Source organism: Tenrec ecaudatus, chromosome 6 (genome assembly GCF_050624435.1).
Source record: "Tenrec ecaudatus isolate mTenEca1 chromosome 6, mTenEca1.hap1, whole genome shotgun sequence".
NCBI classification, from domain to species: domain Eukaryota; kingdom Metazoa; phylum Chordata; class Mammalia; order Afrosoricida; family Tenrecidae; genus Tenrec; species Tenrec ecaudatus.
Genome location: NC_134535.1, coordinates 11843567 through 11865175, shown reverse-complemented (window position 1 = coordinate 11865175; position 21609 = coordinate 11843567). Strand labels below are relative to the sequence as shown.

Here is a 21609-nt window from a genome sequence, read left to right as displayed (position 1 = left end):
TTTTGTTTATCTGTTTATGGACAGCCTTTCCACCTTTTGACTATTTTGAATAATGCTGTAATCAGCATCAGCACACAAGCATCTGTTCACTCTTTCATGTCTCTTGAGTACAGACCTAGGAGTGGAACTGCTGGGTCCTATAGTTGTTAGAGACAGAGCAGAGATCATCCCAAGCCTGATGTTCTATCCAGAAATGACCATCTGTGAGGTCTAACCAATTAGGAAAAGGCACTAAACCCACAGGTAAAGGTCTCTCCCAAATTGGGGCATGCATAATAGGAGTCACCTAGGTGGCCACACTCCAGTTGGAGATGAGTTGACCTCACTAAACAGTTCTCATGTGAGATGTCAGTGGCCACTTCTCACTGAGACCGGGCCTGTCTCACCTCCACAGATGGGTGAGATCATGGGGTGGCTCATTCGGTCAAGACGCGAGGAGCTCAAAGAAGACACAGGTCAGGCAGCTATTGTTCAAACAGCAATGTTTAGTTGTACAACACAAAGTCTAGCAACATTTACACGACCAGTTTGTGTGTCTGTTGGCTTGTTTTCAATGGGGACATTTAGCCCTCCTGTCACCGAAACACTGGCTGGGACTGGTGGTCACACTGAAGAACGGGTCCTTCGTGCATCCCCTAGGCTTTGGCCTCGTGCGCTCCAGCCCGGCTTGGTTGTAGATGAATGGCCCACAAGTCACCAGCCTTTGATCAGGTTGTGTCCAGGTGGAGTGGTGGGAGGGGTGAGGGGCGGTCCATAAAGACAGTGTGGGGGCGGGCGGGGGGCAGTGGCAGCTGACATTCACAAACATTCATGCATCTAATGGGGGCTTTGCCCTCCTGTGGGCATTTTCTGTTAGCCTACAGCAACCACCTGTGGCCAGGCTATTTCATTGCTCACATTGTCCGGGGTGGTGGGCGGGGTGAGTTAGGGTGGGTGTGAAGGGATCCCTCTTATTGCTAAATGGTCAGAAGGAAGCCTTTGATCTTCCTCAAGTTCACATCTTATGGGTCTCTGGGGTTTGGGAGGGTGTTCTCTTTCAGTTTGAGGGTAAAGAACTCCACTCCCCCTCAGTGAAAACCACTCTTTCCAGTGGCTGCAGGATGGCAGTCGGGTTGGGGTCGGGGTGGAGGAGGGCGAGGGGCAGTGGAGCACATTCTGGGCCAGCCACATGTGGAGATTTCCAAAAAGTGGTCTTAACCCTGGCTCCCCCACCCCACCCCACCTCTGAGTGACCTATCCTTACAAATGCTTTCAGGCAATGGCAGAGACACCCTTTGTCCCCCATCGGGGCTCACAACAGCTGGCATTCAGGAATCTGACAAGCCAAAGAGGTTGCTTTCTTGGTCCTTGAGGGGGAGCCAAGAGCAGCTCATGCAGATGAATGGGGAGGGAGCGATGCCATTTCCCTGGAGAGGGTTACAAGGAGCTGGTGTGGGTTCACAAGGGCAGAAGAAACTCTGGAGGAGTTCTTCGTCCCTGTGGACAGATGGGGCGGGCCAGGGCCGGCCAACACAGACGATGGAGCAGGGTAGTACTGGTGAGAACTCCTTTCCACCGGGAGGAGAGGGGAACTGGAGGAAGCAACTGTCCTAAGGAGGTGGCTGGCCCCTCCCATCTGCTGGCTAGACAAGCACAGCACTAAGGCAGGCTGGGCCCTGCAGCAATAACAGCTGAGAGGAATGGAGGGAGAAGCAGCTTGCAATGGCCTTCAGTCAGCAGTGGGGCAGGGGGTGGCGGGCACGGGTGGAAGGACACTGCGGAGGAGGCCTTCTCCCTGCAGGGGGGAGGGGGTGGAGAACGGTTGAGGGGGTGGAGACCGGCAGCCAGCAGCAGACATAGAAAAGCTCCTTTGGGGAGACGGAAGTCCTGGTTCAAGGGCGCCAAGCATCCTGCTCTTACTCAGCCTCTCCTATGCCCACCACCCTCACCCCTAGATCTGGCTCCGCTCGTGCTAGGTGTCCAGTCCTCATCTCCCTCCAGGACTGTTCACCCCATAAACCAGGGGTCCTTCCTTGGGACCAGAACACGGCTGCTATACTAAGCCAGCAGCTACCCAGCTGGGAGTCACGGTGGGCCAGGGAGGAAGGGCTCAGGAGATGCCTCCTCCGGGAATGGAGACCTTAGGTTCGGGGTCAATGATAAGCTGGTCACGCCACCACGTTTCTGCTGGTCCACAGACTCTTGGGCCTAAGTCTATGTTTCCCTAGCACCTGAGTAAGAGGGGCCTGGAAAGGCTAGGGTTGGCAGAGGACCAGTGACACACCTAGGGTTGGACCAGGAGACGGGACAGGAGATCGTCTGAGATGACTGTAAACAGTTCCTAGGTGTTCTCCCTTTCCGAAGGCTAAAGAGTTTTTCCCAAAATGTTAGCAACCTTACAGACTAAAGGACAGGGGTAATTTAACTGTCCAAGTAACAGGGGGAAAGATATGAATACGAGGTTGAGGGGAAAGGCGAGAGAGGCTCGATGTATGACTGTGGGTGTTGCTGGGAATGTCTACGGGAGTTGAGAAGACGGGGAGGCGGGGGACAGCAGAGACAGGCAGACAAACAGATGTCAATACACTTAGCAGCAGCACACAAGGGAAGCAGCATGGGCAAGAAGAGCGGAAGAAAGTGAGAAAGAAGCCAACTTACAAAGAGAAAGAAGACCAAGGGAGCGAAAGACATCCTGTCAAGACTGCCCCTGGATGGCAGCCGGCCGAAAACAAGCAAAAATACTCGCCGCTGCTTCTCCTGTTTCCTTTGGAGCAAGGGCGTTCTTCCAGAGCGTAATGCCTGGGGGGAAAGGCCGTCTCCCTTGGCCAGCCTATGTGCCTACTCCCTTGACCAGGTGTGGTGTTTGCTGGCTTTCCTGTATTGCCTTGGTTCCCTGGCCCACGAATTCAGGGCCACGGTCAGCACTCAACTGTGGACACTTTTGTCCCCGTTCTTCTCCACGCCTCTGGTTGTGCTTACGCTTTCAGTGGGCTTGGAGTTGTGATTTTATTTTACGGTGTTCCAGAACCAGTTTGGGGAAGTCAACTGGGCACCGCTTCTAAATAGAGCATTGAGACTACAGTGGATTGGTCACAGAGGAAGTGAACGCTGTCCGAGAGAGGAACGGAGGCGGGAATATAGGAAGAACGATGGGGAAGGGGAGAAAGAGGTGCCAAGCAACTGGTTAAGGGGTGGGAAGCAGCAGCAGCCAGGGACAGGGACACCGACGGAAGGGTGGAGCTCTCCCCTCGGGACACCAGCTCCGGCAGGTTTCTCTGCTCTCCCTTGACCGTCCTTCCCCCCAGACAGCCTAGCTTTACTCCACACCACCCCCATTCCTGCCCCAACGGAGAGAAGATTCCAGACCTGGACCCCTGACACTCCACTGACTGTCCTTGAAGACTCCGTAGACAGCCCCCCAGCTTGTGGACAGGTTGAGAGATGACCAGGAGTTGACTGGGGACCACCTGCTCCCACTGTTTTAAAATGGAACCTCCCCCAGATCTGGCACGCGGCTTTGTTTTGGAACATGAGGAAAGGAGACAGAATGGACAGGCATGGAGGGACCAAACTTACAAGGGATTTTCCAGGGAGGGCAGGAAAAAAGACCTCACCCTGCACACGCATAGACACGCACACATGCACACACACGCTCCTCATACAGGCACACATACATACAGAGATACATACGCACACACTGCATGTGGACAAGATGTCCTACAGACACCAGACAGGCCTGTGGGGCAGAGCTGGGAAGGCGAAGGTGATTGGTGGCGGCAACTGGGATGTGCGTGTGTGGGAAGTGGCTATGTGTGATGGTAGAGAAAGGGGCCATCATGGGTCCTCTGTGTCCACGCTCACCGGAGGGAGGCCTCCATTGTCATTGAGCCGCTTGGCCCTGTAGGTCTCGTAGTGAATGTTGTGTGTCACTTCCTTTAGGTCCTGGAGGTGGGTCCTGAAGGGCACAGAGAGGGGGGAGAGAGGGTTGAGGTGGAGGTTAGGAGTGGGGACAGGTGACCCACGGATTGAGGTGAATCCGTAACGCCGACAGAGGGACTGGACCCCAAGGCTGAAACCCACCCCGGAGAGCCAGTGGTGTTTCTAAAGTTCTTTCTGCTGCCGGTAGGAGCTGGGTGTGGAGCAGGATGAGACCTGGAGACTGAGGAGGAGTATCTGGACCCTCCCACTCACATGCCCCTCCGACCCCAGGTCACCAGAACCGGCCCTCTGGGCTGACGATGGGCATCTTACCTGATGAGAAAGTCCCGTAGCAGGGCGAACTCACAGTGGCTGAGGTTCTCCACTGTGAACAAAGCCAAGCAGAGCATGTGTTCAGCAATGCAGCCACCCCACAGGGGAGGGCCATGGGGACTCGGAGGAGTGGGGACTCTGAGGGCTGGTGATTGCCTAAGCCTCAGCGGTTCTCAGCCTTCCTCAGGCCGTGACCCTTTCATACACTTCCTCGTGAGGTGGGGACCCCCCAACCATAACATTATGCTTGTTGCTACTTCATCGCTGTCATTTTGCTGCTGTGATGAATCGGGCGACCCCTGTGAAAGGGTCAGCCAACCCCCAAAGGGGTCAAGACCCACAGGTTGAGAACCACTGGGCCCTAAGGCTTTCCGGAGTTTTCTCACATTGCCCCTTCAGCGATTTGATTTTACTCACTGAAAAAAATATATTTTTAAGCCTCTACAGTCGTCACGATGCTATTCTAGACTCTGTGAAGTAATAGATGATGGGGGCTATGTTGTTTTCCCCCATTTGATAACTAAGGAAAACGAAAAGACACAGGTTCAAAAAACTGGCCCAAGGCCTAAGATACAGTTCCTGTCCTTAAGGAGCTTATCATCGACGGGAGACAGTAACGTAACAGAGAAAATAGCAGGCAAACCCCGGTAGAAAGATCACACACGGCACAATAATGTTGATTCGACAAAGGGAGATTGGGCGTGTACTACTTGCCGAGCACGACTCAAGGATCGTGAAGATCCCGACAGTGACTTAGACATGAACTCTCTGGGCCTCACAATTGAAGTAGGTGAGACAGCATATCTTCCTAAACTTTCAGTTCCAGGGAGATGATCAAAAAAATGTCCCCAACGAAGGGCCATAGGAAAATGAAACAATAAAATGAAATGAGCCGTCACTTTGGAATCAAAGTGTCCCAGTCTTCAGCCCAAGGGTCACCTCTAGCACATTAGGGGACCTTAAGCGAGCCATTTATGAGCCATTTAGCCTGGCTGGGGTGGAAGGGTTTAGATGGCTCACATTCTGAGACCTGCCTACCCTGCTTCCGCCACTGCTCATCGGAGCAAGCAAGATCACTAAAAGCAATCCCTTAGAAACTCTGAGTCCTCGTTACCTGCTCAAAGTCCTAGCCATCCATGCTAAGACAAAGACAGCCACCGCTGACGCCCCTTCAGCAGTGTGTGTCAGCTCACGTGTCATTTCAACAGAAAAAGCAATCTTCGGGTTCCTGGCCCTTACACACTCACAACTCCTTTGGTGCACTAAGGTGCCTACACTGACTTACCCGGGGCTAACCCAGTCTCTCACAGTTTCCTGCCTGTAAGTCTTGTCTTCCCAGTTAGATTGTAAGATCCTCATGGGCAGGGTCTCGTTGTCCTTTGTGTTATTTCATCTCTCCCAGGCCAAGGAGCACTGGTGGTATAGTGGTTACAAGTTGGGCTGCTAACTGCAAGGTCAGCAGTTTGAAACCACCAGCCAGCTCCCAGGGAAAAAGGCAAGGCTTTCTACTCCCAGAAAGCGTTACATTCTCTGAAACTCACAGGGGCAGTTCTACCCTGTCCTATAGGGTCTCTATGGGCCAGTATTGATGCAGTGGGAACGAGTGATCCTAGGCCAGGACCCCTGGGTGGCACAGGTTCGTGCTCAGCTGCGCCCTGCAAGGCTGGCCTTGAGACCTACCCAGCAGCACCATGACCGGAACACCTAGTGGCCTGCTTCTGTCAAGATTCCGGACCAAGAAATCCTACAGAGCTCAATTCTACTTGACAACACACATGTTCGCCCTATGTTGGAATTGACTTGATGGCAAGGAATTTCGTTTCATTTTCATTTGTTTGGGGGGAGGGGCATTCTAGGCCCGTGCCCTCACCTGTAAAACCAAACAGACCAAAGCCAGTTCCAACTCAGAGCAACGCTGTGGGACACGAGAGATGGCCCCAATGGGCTTTCCCAGGCTCTCAATCGTTAAGGAAGCAAACGGCCCCATCTTTCTCCCACGGAGTGGCTGGAGAGGTCAGGTGGCCGCCCTGTGAGGCTGGCAGCTGAGCCCTGACAAATGGTCCCACCAGGACTTCTCCCGTGACCTACGGATGGGTGCTGAGTGACTGAACTGCTGACACTTCTTCAAGAAGTTGCCTGGAATTACCTTCGATGATTCCCCAGGGAGTTTTTCTGCCAAGGACTCTCTTGCCATTCACTTGGTACTCCTTGTCGCTTCCCACCACCGCGAAGGGCATGCTCTCCTGCTGGCGAGGGGAAGAGACACCGCACGCTGGTCATTCTTCTGCACCTGGGCACCCACGGGCGAGGCGGGCAGGGCTGCTAACCACGGGCCTCTCCTGACGCTCACTCAGCCGCTCCACTGAGGGGGGAGGGCAAGGAGCCTGTCTCTTAAAAGGAGCCCTGGACTCACGGCGTCTAGAATCCTGGGCTCAAATTCTGCTGGCACCACCTTCTAGGGCAGGGGTTCTCCACCTTCCTCAGGCCGGGACCCTTTCATACAGCTTCTCATGTGGTGGTGACCCCCCCAACCAGAAAATTATGTTCGTTGCTGCTTCATCACTATCATTTGGCTACTGTTATAAATCGGGCAACCCCTGTGAAATGGTCATTCAACCCCCAAAGGGGTTGCGGCCTGCAGGTTAAGAACCGCTGCTCGAGTGGGTCACCCCAGGCAGTCAGCTTCCCTTCGGCCGGCGGACACCATGGCGTTTGACACACACAAGTGCGATTTAAAACAGGTCTGTGAGCTAGCCAGAGAAGACACACCCTCTGGTTCAACAATAGCCACTGTTGCGGATTGAAATGCGTGGCTTACAAAGGTGGATGTTCTAACCACTGGTACCTGTGGATATGACCTTGGAAATAGAGTCTTTGAGGATGTCACCAGGAGGACCATACTGGAGGAAGAATTCGGCAGCTGAACACCAACAGACACTGAGAGCTGCCAGCAGCTAGAGAGGGAGATGAAGCAAAATTCTCCCTGAACGTCTCAGAAGAAATCAGTGTGGCAAGGACCTCCAGAGCTGCAAGACAGCCCCTGTGGTATTTTGTTACAGCGGCCAGAGAAACTCATACAACCATCTGGCCAGCATTCCCAAGGCTTCTGCATAGTCTACTGGCCGAAACCATAACTGGTAACAAATAGTGACAACATCATCTCCACAGATCAGATGGGGCTTTGGGGGAGCAGTAAGGTCATGTTCAAAAAAGGAGAGGGAGACTGATGGCCCGACTCAAAGAAAGTAGCCCATGTCGTCGTGGAAACGGTTGGATTGGTGTGTATCTTCTCAACAACAAAAAAACAACTAAGAATTTTAAATCAAAAATTGTTTAAGCCTAAGAGAAAGTCCACCAAGCCCACAGACTCTCTAGCTCAAAGGTCACTTTGGAATGTCCACCCCAGCAGCTGTGCCGGTCACCAAACCTGTTTGCCTGAGGTGAACCTGAGCCGGTGAATGCATCCATTCAGCATTCCATGGAGGGTGGAAAGCAAGGGCACACACTCTCTCCGTGACGTGGACTTGACCAAGGTGACTGGCTTCTGCATCAAGAGTGGATGTCTCCCAAAAGAGGGCTTGGCTCTGGACAAATGGGATGTTCGGTACGTTTTCCGTTCAAAGGAAACATTGACTGTCTGCCTCATGTTTGAAAAAAATTCTTTCCTCGCTTTCCTTGACTTTTTTTTTTCCAACTTGCGTTCACAACTACATTTTGATAGAGGGGCTTCGCCTCCGTGGGCCGCCACACTTGCTCCACAGCCAGTGGAAGAGGAGACTCGGGCCCCACACAGGAAGCATTCGTGTTCCAGGGGACAGTAGGTTAGTACAAAGGCCAGGCGGGAATCCAGGATTAGAACATCGAGTTACAGAATCGCCTGTTTAGAATGAGAGGGGTCTTAGCCATCACTGGCTGATGCTTTCCAAGTTGCCGCCATGGTACCTAAAGATTTCCATGAGGAAGCTTAAGCTAAGCTCGGAGAAGGCCGGGCTGGTGCGCCGTAGCACTTGGCCAAAGCAGCCCCCGTCTCTGTTTCCTTTGGTGCAGTCCTGTCTGCGATGGACTTCGTCAAGGCGTTATTTTGGGAAGAAATAAAGTCTATAAACTACTCATCTCATCTGGGGATCCAAGGCAGAGCTCTGACTACTGTGCGGATCCCCTGGGCCTGGCGCTCTCCCTGCCCAGTGCCCTGGCCATCCCCCTACACTCAAGGTCACCCAGGCCCTGTGGGGGATGAGGGCAACTCTGGGTCACCTAGAGGGTGGGAGTATTGGTGTTCTGGGTTCAGAGAGGCCACCTGTGTGTCCCTAGACCTGACCTTCCCCAACTTCCCATCTGACTTGGGTCAAGCAGGGAAGGGAGCCGAGAAAGGAAAGGCTGGTAGAAGGGCAGGAGACCCACGTTGGGCAGCCCGGGGCCAGGCCATCAGGAGGGCGTCCGTCCGCAGCAGAGCAGCGTCCCAGAACCCACCCTGATTTTGTCATTCTCTGTCTTGTCCTCCAAGTCCTCATCAAATTCCTTCTGGGGGTAGAATTCAATGCCGCTTACTTCCAGCTCCTTGCGGACCTAGAGGAGGAGGGGAGGGGAAGCAAGGCAGCCAGGTGTCAGGAGCATGGAAGAGGGGTGTGTGAGTGTTCTAAGGCGGCCTTCGCCATCATCTCAGGGGGCCCAGGGGGCCCTGGGAAGCAGGAAGACTCTGTAGCAGGAGAGCCCCAGGCAGCCGGTTACCACGACCCAGGAAGTGTCCCGGGGGGAGGCGGGGGATTGTCAGCTTTAGATCCGAATAACTCAGGCCCCAGTTCAGGTGTGCTGGACCAGGAACTTCAAAAGGTTCCTGGGAAAATCCCATGATCTTTTAATTCCCGGTCTCCATGCATTCTGCGACTCCTCCCAAGTTTCCCAGTTGACAGCAAAGAGACCTGAGCACCTCCAAGCAGCTCTGTCCTCTTTCCAGGCCACGCTTGGGTGTCACCTTCTCCAGGAAGTCTTCCGGCAGCATTCTGCTGGATTGGAACTTTCTGGAAGGCACACCAGCTAGCTACCCTAGACTGCTCTTGCTTCTCCCACCCCTCATACTTCCAGCAGGGGCCTCACCCAGCAGGGAAGATCAGTCCGGATGAGCAGGCAGCCGACTAAGAGATTAGTCCGTCAAGCGGCCTAACATGTGAGAGACAGACGATTCCCTCCTACTCATGGGATTTCTGGTTTGGTTTGGTTTTCTTGGCAGGGAAGTAGAGAGAGTGGCAATAATAAAGTGGGGGAGCCTATTGCTGCACCAATGTTTCTTTGCTGTTGGTTCCCCACCACCAGCTTTGAATGTTTAATGAAGGGCTGAGGGGGCGGCGCAGTCCAGGAGGGATGCGGGTGGGGACAAGGAAGAGTCCTGAGGGTCCAGGGCATGGCCCCAGAGGGAGGGACAAGGGGAAGCAGGTGGGGGACCGTCTCACCCTTTGCTTGAATTCCGACTTCTCCTCGAGGGTCATGGTGTCGGCCTTCGCAATGACAGGGATGATGTTCACCACTTTGCTGAGGTGTTTCATGAATTCCAGATCCAGGGGGCGCAGACTGGGGCCCAGGGGAGGCGGGAAGTCAGAACCGCTTTGCCCCACAGAGGAGACCCGCACTGGTCAGCCCCTGCCGCGCGCCACGCCAGGGGCACTCTTGGGACTGAAGGAAGCACTGGGCTAGGAGTCTAGCTGAGGCCAAGAAGTTGCCAGCCCTCCTCTCTGACATGTGCCCACAGGCTCAGTCCAACTGCTCGCCCGGCTCTGGGCCCTCCCATCCCCCGGTGGTCCCGCCTGCTCTCTCTCTTCCTTGTTCCCTCAGAATGCTCCTTCGGACATCTTTTCTCATCACCTGGACCGAGGGATTTCAATCTCTTGAAGGCATCTGTGTCCTCTAAGCCCACTGCTGAGCTCTTCCCTTGAAGCAAAGCCCCTCGGGTGGGCGTCCTAATCTGCATACTGTATAACACTTCCTGATGGGCTCCTCCCAGCACCCCCACCCCACCCCCACCACCAGCCGGGGTCCTAACCCCTCTCCCCAGGTGGAAGGCTTAGCTCCCCTGAGCTATGGGCCCCCATCGGCCTCTCGTTAGCAGCCCAGGGGACTCATTCATCCCAGTCGCCTGCCTGGGAACCAGCTTCCAAGGAGCAGACCCTGAGCCTGGCCCGGCCCTTGTTCCAGGTGCCTCTGTACCTCGCTCCGCTATTGCGCACCCACTGCTATTCTGATGCCGCCCAGGTTAGGGATCTGTCTTGCTTGTGCCTTCCTCTCAAGGGCTGCACCTTGTCCAGCCAGGGTGGGAAGCTGTGAGGTCCTCCACCCACGTGGGCTCTTGCCTGCCTGCTCCCAGCTCCTGTCCTCTGCATGTTCTCAGCATCCCCGCCCAGGCCACCCCACCTGCTGCTCACACCGGAGCCCCCATGGGTCTCTGCTTGCCCCCGTCCCAATACCTGCAGCTGGGTCCCTCCCCAGCTGAACCAAAGGCCCAGAGGTTGCAAACCAGAGGCAAGCCCAACCCCAGGGTGCGGCGGCGGCTACGCACGAGTGTCCCGTCGGGGAGATAAAGTAGAGGCAGCAGTGGACGCGGGTGTCTGGGATGCGTTTCTTCCGGGCGATGTTCACCTCCTCCTTCAGGAACTTCTCGTACTGCTCGTTAATGTACTTCTCAATGGGCTCCCAGCTGAAGACGGGACCAAAGCAGACGGGGCCACGGGGTGCCTCCCTTGAAGTTCACCCCCGGCCGCCCCTCCCACCCGCCTGGCTTCCTCCCTCTCGCACTGGGTGGTGACTTACACACCACGCCTCGCCTTGTCAGGTGCACCTGCTGGCTGAGTCCTCCTCAGCCTCTGCCCCCCCCCCACCACCTTCCTGTCCCTAGTGTGGGTGGTCAGGACCTGCAGAACCCCTACACCACTCTGCAACGCTGAGAGGCTCTGGAGAGGCCGCTGCCTCGCCCCCTCCTCACCAAGCCTTGGTTTTCACAAAAGTAAACTGGGATCTTCAGGAGTCACCTGGCGGCGTTCCTGGAGGCCTTAGAAAGAAGCCGCGTGGAGGACTTGGCAGTGGCTCATGGAAAGCACTCGGGCCTGGTGACGGATCGCTCTCAGTGTTGCTACGACCTTTCTCTATCGAGGAGCCGGCTCACAGCCAGAGGAGAGGGCAGCGAGGCGCTCCTCGGAGGTCAATGCCACCAGCAGAGCTGGGGATGGGGTGGGTGAGCCTGTCAGCAGCAGGCTCCTGCCCCCTCACAGAGACGGGCGCCGCAGTCCCCGTCTGTCTGCTGGAACCTTCCAGCTAGCACACCCGTTGCTTGTTTCAGCCCCTGTGTACGTGGTTGGAGGCTGATGCCAACTTGAGCTCTGCTATGCGTTCCTAAGGCATCTCCTCTCACCCCACCCCCCACCCCCTAGCGGCATCACCTCTGTCCTATGGCATCCATTCTTCCTCTCCTGGGCTGGTCCCCAGGTCGGGCTCTCTGTGGCAACCATCGGGCCAGTCTGATTGGCAGCTCAGTGCCCTAGTCGTATCTGTCTGTCTGCCCTGCTACCCAGGACAACAGGCTACTTCCACCTCCTGGCAAGCTGACATTCCCTCTGGGAGGGCCGCCCACACACACACACCGGCCTCCATCTGGGCTCTCCCCCTGCCTCTCCACACTCACTCCCCCACCCTTCCGTAAGCCCCCCTAACTATGCACCCACCAAGCACAGAGGGGCACAGATGGTTCTCCATCTCACTAGCTGAGTCTGTAGAGCAGAAATCTGCGAGGCAGACACATACCAGTTTTCATTGTTGATCTGGTCCCCAAAGCCTGGGGTGTCAATGACCGTCAGCTTCATCTTGACCCCGCCTTCCTCGATTACTGAAGGTGGTTGGACAGAAAAGGACACCCCCCCCCCACCAAAGGTCAGCCTTTGAGCTGATCCCAGACGCCACCTAGAACCCCGTGCTCTTCTTAAGGACCAGTTATTGGAAAGGTCAAGTTCAGGGCATTGTGTACCCCAACACCTTTGCCCCTATGCTGGTCCCTGAGCCTGGCCTATCCTCCCTAGTTCTTTCAGCCTATCTCCATGGCAACGCCAGCTCAAGCTCCAGGCCTCCCCATTCCCGCTTCCTCCCGTGTGTGAGCTAGCTCTGCAAAGATCAGTGCTTCCTTCCATCAGTCAGCTGTCTCCTGCCCCCATGAGCCCCACTCTTTCCCCTTTCTGGAAGGTACTCCCCAAGCCCTCAGGGCTCCTCCTCACCATGCCCAATAGCTTTGATCTCCACTGTCTTGGGAATCTTCTCCTCTCGGTTCCAGCTGGCAGACTTGCGGCTCACTTGGGATTTGAAGAGTGTGTTGACTAACGTTGACTTGCCCAGTCCACTCTGACCTGTAGTGAGGCAGGAGGAGGAGCTAGGGAGAGCTGCGTCCACTCCTGAGCCTGCCTCCTTTCCCAGGAGCTCCCAGGATGCCAGGGCTGAAGTGACTTGAGCTGGGGGTCCAGGCCGCAGGCAGACGGAAGGCCTGCATTCTGGTTTTCTTGTGCTGAGTGGGGAGAGCGGGCAGATGGAACCAGCTTCCTCTTACCAGAGAAGTTCTTAGGGAAATGTCAACTCAATCCCATCTTCTCTCCTTCCTAGAGGCCCCAGTCCCAAGGGCCCCAAACCCTGGGCTGCATTTACCACTGGGAAAGAGGCAGCCAGCCCTGCACTGGTCTGGTGTCATGGTTTGGGCATTGAGTTTTCAGAACCCTCAGTGTCCTGGGAGGCGCTGTGAGAGGAGGGGGAGGTTGGACAGGACAGGCCACATACCTCATTCTATGACTCCGTTTCTACCCATTCCACACACTCCCTTCTGCAAAGGATCTCATTTCAAGGAGCCACCCTTCAGCTAAGAAGGGTGAAGGCCCGCTGGTCTGAGCCATGCTACTCGGCCTGCACTGTGCACAGGGTCACCCACAGTGGCCTAGCTACTGGCATCACTTGTGACCCCGAATATACACTTTCACAAGACTTCCAGATGAATCATATATAGGAAAGGGTTTAAGACAGGCTGGTCTCCAGAAGGCTTGTACCACGGGCCGTCCTCCACATTATGAATGTCCAACTTACAGACAGTTCTTCCAAAACTCCAAACCCAACGCACTGCCGCCAAGTCGGTGCCGACTCAGAGCGACCCTCTCGGGCAGTGTAGAACTCACTGCCCCTGTGAGTTTCCGAGAATGTAGCTCTGTACAGGAGTAGAAAGCCCTCGGGCAGCTGGTGGTTTCTAACTGCTGACCTCATAGTCGGCAGCCCAAGCAGGAACCCACCACGCTCCAGACAGTTCCTGCTAGCCCTCCAAGACGATGGAATTTTGTCTTCACCAACCCCGACTCACAACAAAGTCTGCACCACAATCACCTTCCCTCACTGCCCGGGCAGCGTGCAAACCATTGTCAAGACTCGGAACCTTTTCTTGCACTAAAATCCAAGAAACCAACAACCCAAACTCCCTGCCATCTAGTCGATTCCAACTCACAGCAAGTCTCGAGGACAAAGTAGAATCGTCCCTGTGAGTCTCCGAGGCTGTAACCCTTGACAGGAGCAGAAAATCCCATCTGTCTCCTGAGGAGCGGGCTGGTGGTTTCAAACTGCTGACCTTGAGGATAGCAGCCCAACGCATGCCCCACCATGCCCCCTGGCTCCCCTGCACTACAGTCAAGCTAAGTACGAACCCTCTGCCCCTGTTTGGACAGACCTACACATTTTTAAAGGCACGCATAGGATCAGTCTCACTGGTACCCAGGAATGGCCTGTGTTAATAGAAAGAGGATCAGACCGGGCAGCTAGAGCCCGTGGGTCTAGGTCTCATCATCACGCTCCGTGTGCTCCTTGTTGCCATAGTTTCAGTGCCGATTGGATGGCGGGGAAAGGGTGACTAAAGACCAGTGCACTTGTCTTTCTTACTGATGAATTGGAAAGTGTGTGGGCTCTCTCAGGGCTGTACTGAGCACAGGCCATGGCTGGTCAGCATGGCTGCTATGGGCACCGTGGGGATCAGGAGAGATGCAGGTGTCCCGTATTTGCCATTCTAGATCTGGGTGTTTTCTGAGGTCATCCATTCCCTGTGTATGTGCTGGGCAAGAGCCAGAGAGGTGGTGAACGCCCACCCGTGCCCTCCCGGAGCCCTGTCGTGTGAGCGTGGCCAAGACCTGAGCAAGCACTCACAGCATGTTGCAAGGAACCACTGGAGGAGCGACCCGGGTACCTCAAGCAACTAGAGAAAGGGCTCTAATCCAGTTATGATCAAGGGAGACGGGACAGCTAAGCTGTTACCCGAGGAATGACTTGGAGGGAACCAGGCGAGGGAACAAAGGCTTAGGCAGGAAAGAGGTGGCTCAGCAGGAGAACCATCCCTGAGGACCCCAGAGCAGCTCGTTACATGGGAAGCAATACTGGGCCAAACTGAAAACAGAAACGTGCCCAGAAGTTAAGAACTGGTGCCCCTGGGGGGCTACGGGTGGGAACTGATCCGATGGCACCTAACACCAACACCGACAACCAACCAACCACTGAATTGTATGAGCTATGTCAATTCAACTGTTTAATTAAAAAATAAAAAAGAGGTTGCCTATCTCTCACACAGCTGGAAAGAGCTGAGGGCTGGCCAGAGCTCCCCTCCTGCAACGGTTAGCTCTGGGGAAGAAGTAGGTTATGTCCCCCCAAGATATGCGTGAGGCTCTTAATCCCTGTGTGTTGTGGACGTAACCGAGCAGCCCGGTTGCACAGTGGGGACGCGTTGGGCTGGGATCCGCAAGGCCAGCAGTTCAAAGCCACCAGCCACTCCTCGGGGGAAAGACGGGGCTGTCTACTCCCATCGAGAGTTGCAGCCTAGGAAACGCACACAGGTGATTCTCCCCTGTCTGTCCTACAGGGTTGCTACGAATCCACATCAACTTGTTGGCAGTGAACGAGAACCTGATGTGGAAGCAGGGTTTTCTTCCTGGGGTTCGTGGGGCTAGCTCCGTGTGGGGCGTGTCTGAAAATTCGCTCCGAGGGTGAGAAGCCGCACAGGCCCAGGGAGCAGAGAGCCTGGATAGGAGAAGACAGACCCGAGGACTCGACAGTGTGAAGGATCTTCCCCACAAGCTGAGAAGAGTGGGAGCCCTCCTCTAGAAGGGGGTGCCCTGCCTTCAAACGCCCAGCCGCCTAAGCTGCAAGGTGACCCCCTGTGGCATGGCTGTGAGCGGGCGCACTGAGAGACTGCAACAGCCTCTCCCCACGTCAGACCTGGGTGGTCAGCCTTAAAAAGCCAGGTCGGAGGCCATTCTGAGGAAAGAAATGAGATCCTCCACACCACCAGAGACAACCCCCCACCTCCTACCCACCCCCAAACCCTGCACGCACACACACACACTGCCTTCCATACCGACAACCATGATGTTGAAGTCAAAGCCAGTCTTCATGGTCTTCTTGCGCATCTGCTCGATGATGGTGTCGATGCCGATGTAGCCCAGCAGGTTGGAGTTGATGCTGACGGGCTTCATGGGCACTGCTGGCTTAGGCCTGGGCTCAGGCACCAGCTCTGACATGGTTGCGTGCGTCCCTGTCTCTGGGAACCCTGCCAAGCCAAGGTGGGAGAGGGCAGGGTCACTGTGATGATGGACACAAAGGGGCCCCAGGGATCATCCAGTCCAGGCCCCCAAACTCGCAGATGAAGAGACCCAGACCAGCATCCAGAGTCTCCTGCTGCAGGGGCATCATCGTCCAAGGGCCCCACTGGCCTGTGTAACCCAGGGCTCCATCGTCATGGCCCTACTAGCCTTGAGCCAGAGACTTAGGGGTGGTAAGGGGCTGTCCTGGCCGAAGGAGGGCCCTCAGAAGCACCTCTGGCCTCAATCAGGTGTCGAAGCAGTCCCCAGTTGTGGCAGCCACATTTGCTCCCAGGAGGGCAACATGAGGCTCCTAGCTGAGAACCTCAGAGATGTGTGGGGCTATCTGGACCGGTGCCCTGATAAGACCCTGGGAAGGATCCTGTGTCAGACAAGTTGACTGGCTGTGAGTAGACGCCATTGCTTTGGATCTGAGAGGTACGACGTGTTTCTGCTGGGGGGACCAGCTCTTCCGGCCTCCGTGTCTTCTAGTCTCACCAGAGTCAGGATCTCCCGACCCATTCCCAGCTGGAGTTTTGGAAATCTCTGAGAGGAAGACTCTCCTTTTGACCAAGGGGAGGGGACCAGACCCAGATGGGGGCAGTCACTCGCCTAAGATGCCTCCTGTGCTGTAGATGGTGGGGTGGCAGAAGATAAGGGAAGAGACACACACCCCCCCTCCCACTGGGCCCAGCAGAGCAGGGGTAGGGGCATGTTCACACACAAGAGACATCTGTAGGCGAGATCACTTTCCCCCAGGGTAGGTGACAGGAGAGAGCCAACCCCCTTCCACAAAATGGGGTGGGGGACAAAAATGTGCCCAGAGCCTTTCTGCTTCTTGTCAGCTTAGTGGGCTTGCACATGGTTGCCGGGGTGGGTGGGGGGGAGGAAGGAGGGGTCTGGAGTCTGCCCCTTTCCTGTTCCCAGCCAGCCCTTCCCCACCCGCCCCATGCCAGGAAGACAGCCATACACATGCCTGCACTTGCAAACGGGAAGTGCCCCGGATGTCAATGACACAAGTTTACTGGGCCCCAGCGCCCCTCCCAGGGCTGTCATTCCAGAATGTGTCCTCTGGTGCGTGATTTCCGCCCTCAGTCTCAGCCTGCAGCAGATGGGCAGGAGGGAGGCCAGCAGGGGTGCCTCCCTCCCCAAGCCCAAACCCCCACCAGGTGTCTGCTCCTGTACCCACCACCTGCTCCTCCCACCAGGGCTGGCAAGACCTGCCTACTCTTTCCTCTGTCGCCCCCAGGCACAGGGAGCGCTGGCAGGGCCTCAGGGCCTCCACAGTGTTGAAACTGACTCTGTCTTCCACTGGTTCCTGGTAGCGATGGCAGCTGACTCTCAGTATCCTGGCCCTGCTCGTGTCCTCCCTGCACGCATGGCTCACAGGCCCTGCCAGCACACCTGCACCCCGGGAGCAGAGACCTCAATTTCCCTGTCCAGCTGCACACAGCAGCTGGTCACGGTGGGCTCACTGCTGCCTTCACAGCTGAGTCCCATGGGAGGCTCCACAGCCTGTGCTGTGAGAGCGAGCTACCTGGTGGGGGAAGGAAGGGACAGTGGGGGGAGGGGTCAGCCTCCCAGGCCCATTTTGCAAGCGAGTAGTAGGAGTCTGATGTCTATGAATGGGATGATTTTTTTGTTATCACAAAGGGTGACGGTTCTTCGTGGCTCACTCACCACTCCCAAAAGACAGAGCCTGGGTGAGAGAGGCAAAGAAGCCTACCAGGTCCAGAAACTTCTAAGGGCTCTGCAGGCCTGCACCAGGTCCACTACGGGGGACAGATGTCACTTGAGCCCTTTCAGCAAGCCTCTAGTTAATACTCATTGTGTGCGCTGAGTCAAGTGCCTGCTGGCAAGTCAGCCCGCTCCCAATCACATGTCAGCCACACGCCAGTCACACGGCAGCCACATGTTAGCAATATGTCGGCCACAAGTAGCTGCCAGTATGCCCACTCACTGTTCAGGGCCTTTGCGAATGTGCTCACCTTCCAGAGGGACCCCTCCCCACCAGCCCCTGGCCAACCTTTCCCTCCCGCCTAAGTACGACTACCCCCTCCCGCACTACCGCAGCCCCTGGGAGTACTTGGTGGTCTGCCTTCATTCAGTCAGTCGTGTTCTCCATCCCACGAAGGCCTCGTCATAGGCGACCAAGTGGGGCATGTTCCAATCACATCCCAGGCTAATTGCCAAGGGCAGTCCTGGTTTCACACATAGGGGCAGAGTGCCCGCTGAGCAAAGCAAGCAGGGGCTTTTCTCTGCTTACTTCCTCACCTGGAGTCTGCCCCTTTCCTGTTCCCAGTCATCCCTTGGGTTTCCCTTGGGTTTCACCACATGACATCATTCCCTACAGACTGACTGGGTCCTCTGCCCCTGCCAGGCAGGGGGGCCAGTGTGAAAAGAGGCTTGGGTTCTATAGGATGGAGCCCTAGAACAGAAACTCGGATGTGGTGGACGACATGCAATTGGTCACTACCAGCCAGGAAACACGAGTCCTGGGTAACCCGACCCTTGAGGGCCCAGAGTCTGGTGAGGGTGCCCGACAAACAGAGGTGGCTTCTGTAGCTATGCCCTCTGCCCCCACAGCTCCCCATGCAGACACCCCTGGGGCCCTGGTCCCACCATTGCCAACCTCGGAGGGGCAACTGAGTCCTGCAAGTCTCCATAGTCTCCTCAGGAAAAATGAGGGCAGTGCCTACTGGGCAGGGATGCTGGCAAGGTTGCACGGAGCCCTGGGTGTGAAGCACCTGGCCCGTGGCAGGCAATGGATGCCTGCTAGTTCTTGCCCCTGTAGAGGACAGCAACCATGTCTCGTGGAAAGGGCTGGGGATCTGTGTCTATAAACCCCACGGGGGCAGGGCGACGCGGGTCTGCATGGTCCCCCAGAGTCAGAATCAACTCACCGGCAATGAGGGGGTCCCCAATGTGCCTAGCACACAACAAGTGACCCCCAGCAATGAAGGAATGAATGAACCAATATGAGTGATGGATGGAAGCCCCACAGCTGGGCAGGTGTGATTTCAGAGCCCTCCTCTGCCTTCTCTGGTCAGCACATGGCTGCTGTGCAGGTACCTCACCCATCTGGGGCTCAACCATGCTAGACCTGGAAAGATCTTCAACCTCCCCCAAATCTGGGGAGGGAGGAGGGCTCCCCAAGGGAGTCAGGCACAATGAGAGTCTGCCTCTTTAGGGGCCCTGCACCCACCTGTCCCCTGGACGCTCCAGAGAGGCACTGCCCACCCGCTTCAGCAGTGAACAAGTCCCCTGCAGAAGCAGCACACCGTGCCACACGCCCAGCAAGGACCCTGCGTTCTCTCTCGCAAACAAATGAAAGGCTTTGTCTTTGTCTGGCCCAGGGACCCCACCCCTTAGTTAAGAAGGTGGCAGCAGAAGAAGGGGACCATCCCAGAACAGCACCTGCCTCCCTGGATTAGTGCTGGCCCCTTCTTCCTTCTTGGGCAAGGCGTCTTTCCCAACCCCATAGCTGCCTTGAGGCCCCACCCCCAGCCACAAAGGCAATTCCATTCAGCCCCCAACTCCAGGCCTGGGCTCCCAGGATAGAAATCAGCAATGCCAAGGGCCCTGGGCCACCCCCTCTCCCCCATCCTGGTTCTACGGGGCGTGGAGCTCCCTTGGAGGTGTCCTTGTTGGCCTGTCCATGCGGGCAAGGGGAGGGGTCCGCAGGTGAGCGGTCGGGTCTTCATCTGGGTGTCTCTCAGGTGCCGGTGGGCGCAGTGAAGCAGTGCTCGTGCCTTGGGGTCCCCGTGCGTGGGTATCCCCAGGTTCGCGTGTGTGCATTTCTCAGGGCATGTACCTCGCCCGGAGTGTGCCACCGTGGGTGCGTGTGACACCGCGCGTGGGCTCCACGGCGCAGCGACCCTCCCGCCCTGGGCGCCCGGCAGCTCCGGGTGTAGCCTCGTCCTGCGGGGCGCCGGTGGCCCGGGAGGCCGCCCTACCTTTGGACATGAATCCTCCTTTGTCTCCGTCCTCCGGGAGATGCTCCGAGCGGGGAGCTACCCGGCGGCGCGGGGCGCGGGCTCCTCCCGGGCGAGCGGCCCCTGCCGCGGCCTCGCCCCAGCGCGCTCTCCGCCCACCGGCCCGGCCCGGCCGCACCGCCCGCGCCCGCGCCCGCGCCGCCCAACCCCGCCTGGCCCGCCCGGCGCCGCGCCGCCCTGCCCGCGCGCACGGATGCCGCCGCTGCCACCGCCCCACGTGACCCGCGCCCGCTGCCCGCGCCGCCCGCCCTGCGCATCGCCCGCGCCCGCATGTTCCCCGCCCTTCCCGGGCGCGGGACCCGCTGCGGGGGCCCGGGGCCACCTCCCACGCAGTGCCGACCGCAGGTCGCGCGCCCAGCCCCTTACCCTCTAGGCGGGGCCGGGGTGGGAGGGCTCCCGGGACCGGCGGCGGCGACCGTGCGCGCGCGTGAGTCACGCGGTGGCGGAGTGTCGCGCTGGCTCAGCGCGCTTCTGCCCAGGCGCGGGCTCCGGAGAGCGTGAGTCAGGGGCCAGAAGGGATGAGTCCTGTGACCTTGGGCTAGTCAGAAACTTCCCCGGCTTCCATTCACCCACCAGTATGCGCTCCCCAGACCTTGGCCCACATTCGTGGACAGCATCCTACCAGGCAGGCCCCGGGGAACACCCGGGGAGGGAGACCTTCCCTGTCCTCCCAGGGAGACTGGGTCTGCTGGGGCAGATGGACCGAACGCTGGACTGCCCTGCTGCAGGAAGAGAGGCATCACCGAGTACCTGCTACTGTGGACTTCTTTCTGGGGGTCGGCCCTGCGGGGAAGGGGGTTGGGTGGAAGCTGTCTCAGAGGTGATCTGGGGGTGGGGGGATGCAAATAGAAACCGGAGGGAAAGGCAATCTGAGCAGAGGACACCCCAGGCCAGGAACGGCCCCTCCCCTGCAGGTGAGAGCTATAGGGAGACAGGGGAAAGCTGAGGACCCCCTCCACCTGGGCAGTCAGCCCGAGGAGCTGGACTTAAAGGTATGCCATGGTCCGTGACAAGGCAGGGGAGTCGAACTGGAAGAAGCTGCCCTGGTCTACCTGAGTCCCTGTCACAACGATGCCCAAGGCAAGTGGGGAGCTCAGTTTCAGGAGGGAGGGCCCACAGGGGTTCGAGGCCTCACTGGGGACCTGAGAGCTGTCCGAGAGCAGAGGCAGCGGGCAGTGACAGGCAAGTACTGAGAAAAAATGTCCCTCCTGGGAGACAGAGTGGGTGGAATGAGGAAGAAGAGGATAGCAGGTTTCCAGTGTGAGTCACAGCAGGGGGGGGGGCGGGGGGGGGGAGGGGGCAGTGCCTGCAGGTGAGAGTGTGGAATTGGGAGGACAGATGTCTGCTTAAGAAGAAAAAGGCTCACTTCTAGAAGGGCCCAAAAGAAGTCTAGATAGGTGAGTCTCCATTTCCAGAAAAGAGCAGAGGGCTGGGCCAAAGATGGAAGGCTGAGCCGGGAGAGAAGTGAGGATCCGAGCATAGAGGAGATCCCTAGACGGAGGGGGCAGAGTGAGATGAGAAGGGGGCTAGGAACCAAAAGACTCCGGCCTGTAATCAGCAGGCACAGGGGGGAGAAAGTACACGGTCTGAGAGGCTTGACGACAATTGAGAGAGCTGAGGATCGAGGAGGACAGTGTAATGGAGCTCAGGAGCCCCTGGGCTGGCTGGTGGGTGGTGAGATTGGACAAGAGGGAGGTTAGTGGGGTCTTGATGAGGGCATGCTCGTGGTGGAACAGAGGCCAGTGAGAACTGAGCAGGCAGTG

At 57.1% G+C, this 21609-nt stretch overlaps 1 protein-coding gene across 2 annotated transcripts; it reads right to left on the bottom strand.

The window, feature by feature from the left end:
• Positions 1–467: 467 nt before the first annotated feature.
• Positions 468–19961, bottom strand: SEPTIN3 (septin 3). Of its 2 annotated transcripts, none has more exons than XM_075553655.1 (11): positions 19808–19961; positions 15629–15820; positions 12480–12608; positions 12016–12097; positions 10778–10915; positions 9678–9795; positions 8701–8796; positions 6377–6476; positions 4231–4282; positions 3841–3934; positions 468–1774 (listed from the first exon to the last, which is right to left on the bottom strand). In XM_075553655.1, the coding sequence occupies exons 1-11, from the start codon at positions 19815–19817 to the stop codon at positions 1709–1711; spliced, it is 1077 nt and encodes a 358-aa protein (XP_075409770.1). In that variant the 5' UTR covers positions 19818–19961; the 3' UTR covers positions 468–1708. The 2 variants fall into 2 exon arrangements, with proteins under 2 accessions (XP_075409770.1, XP_075409771.1); XM_075553656.1 differs by having other exon boundaries at positions 6377–6473.
• Between the last annotated feature and the right edge of the window lie 1648 nt (positions 19962–21609).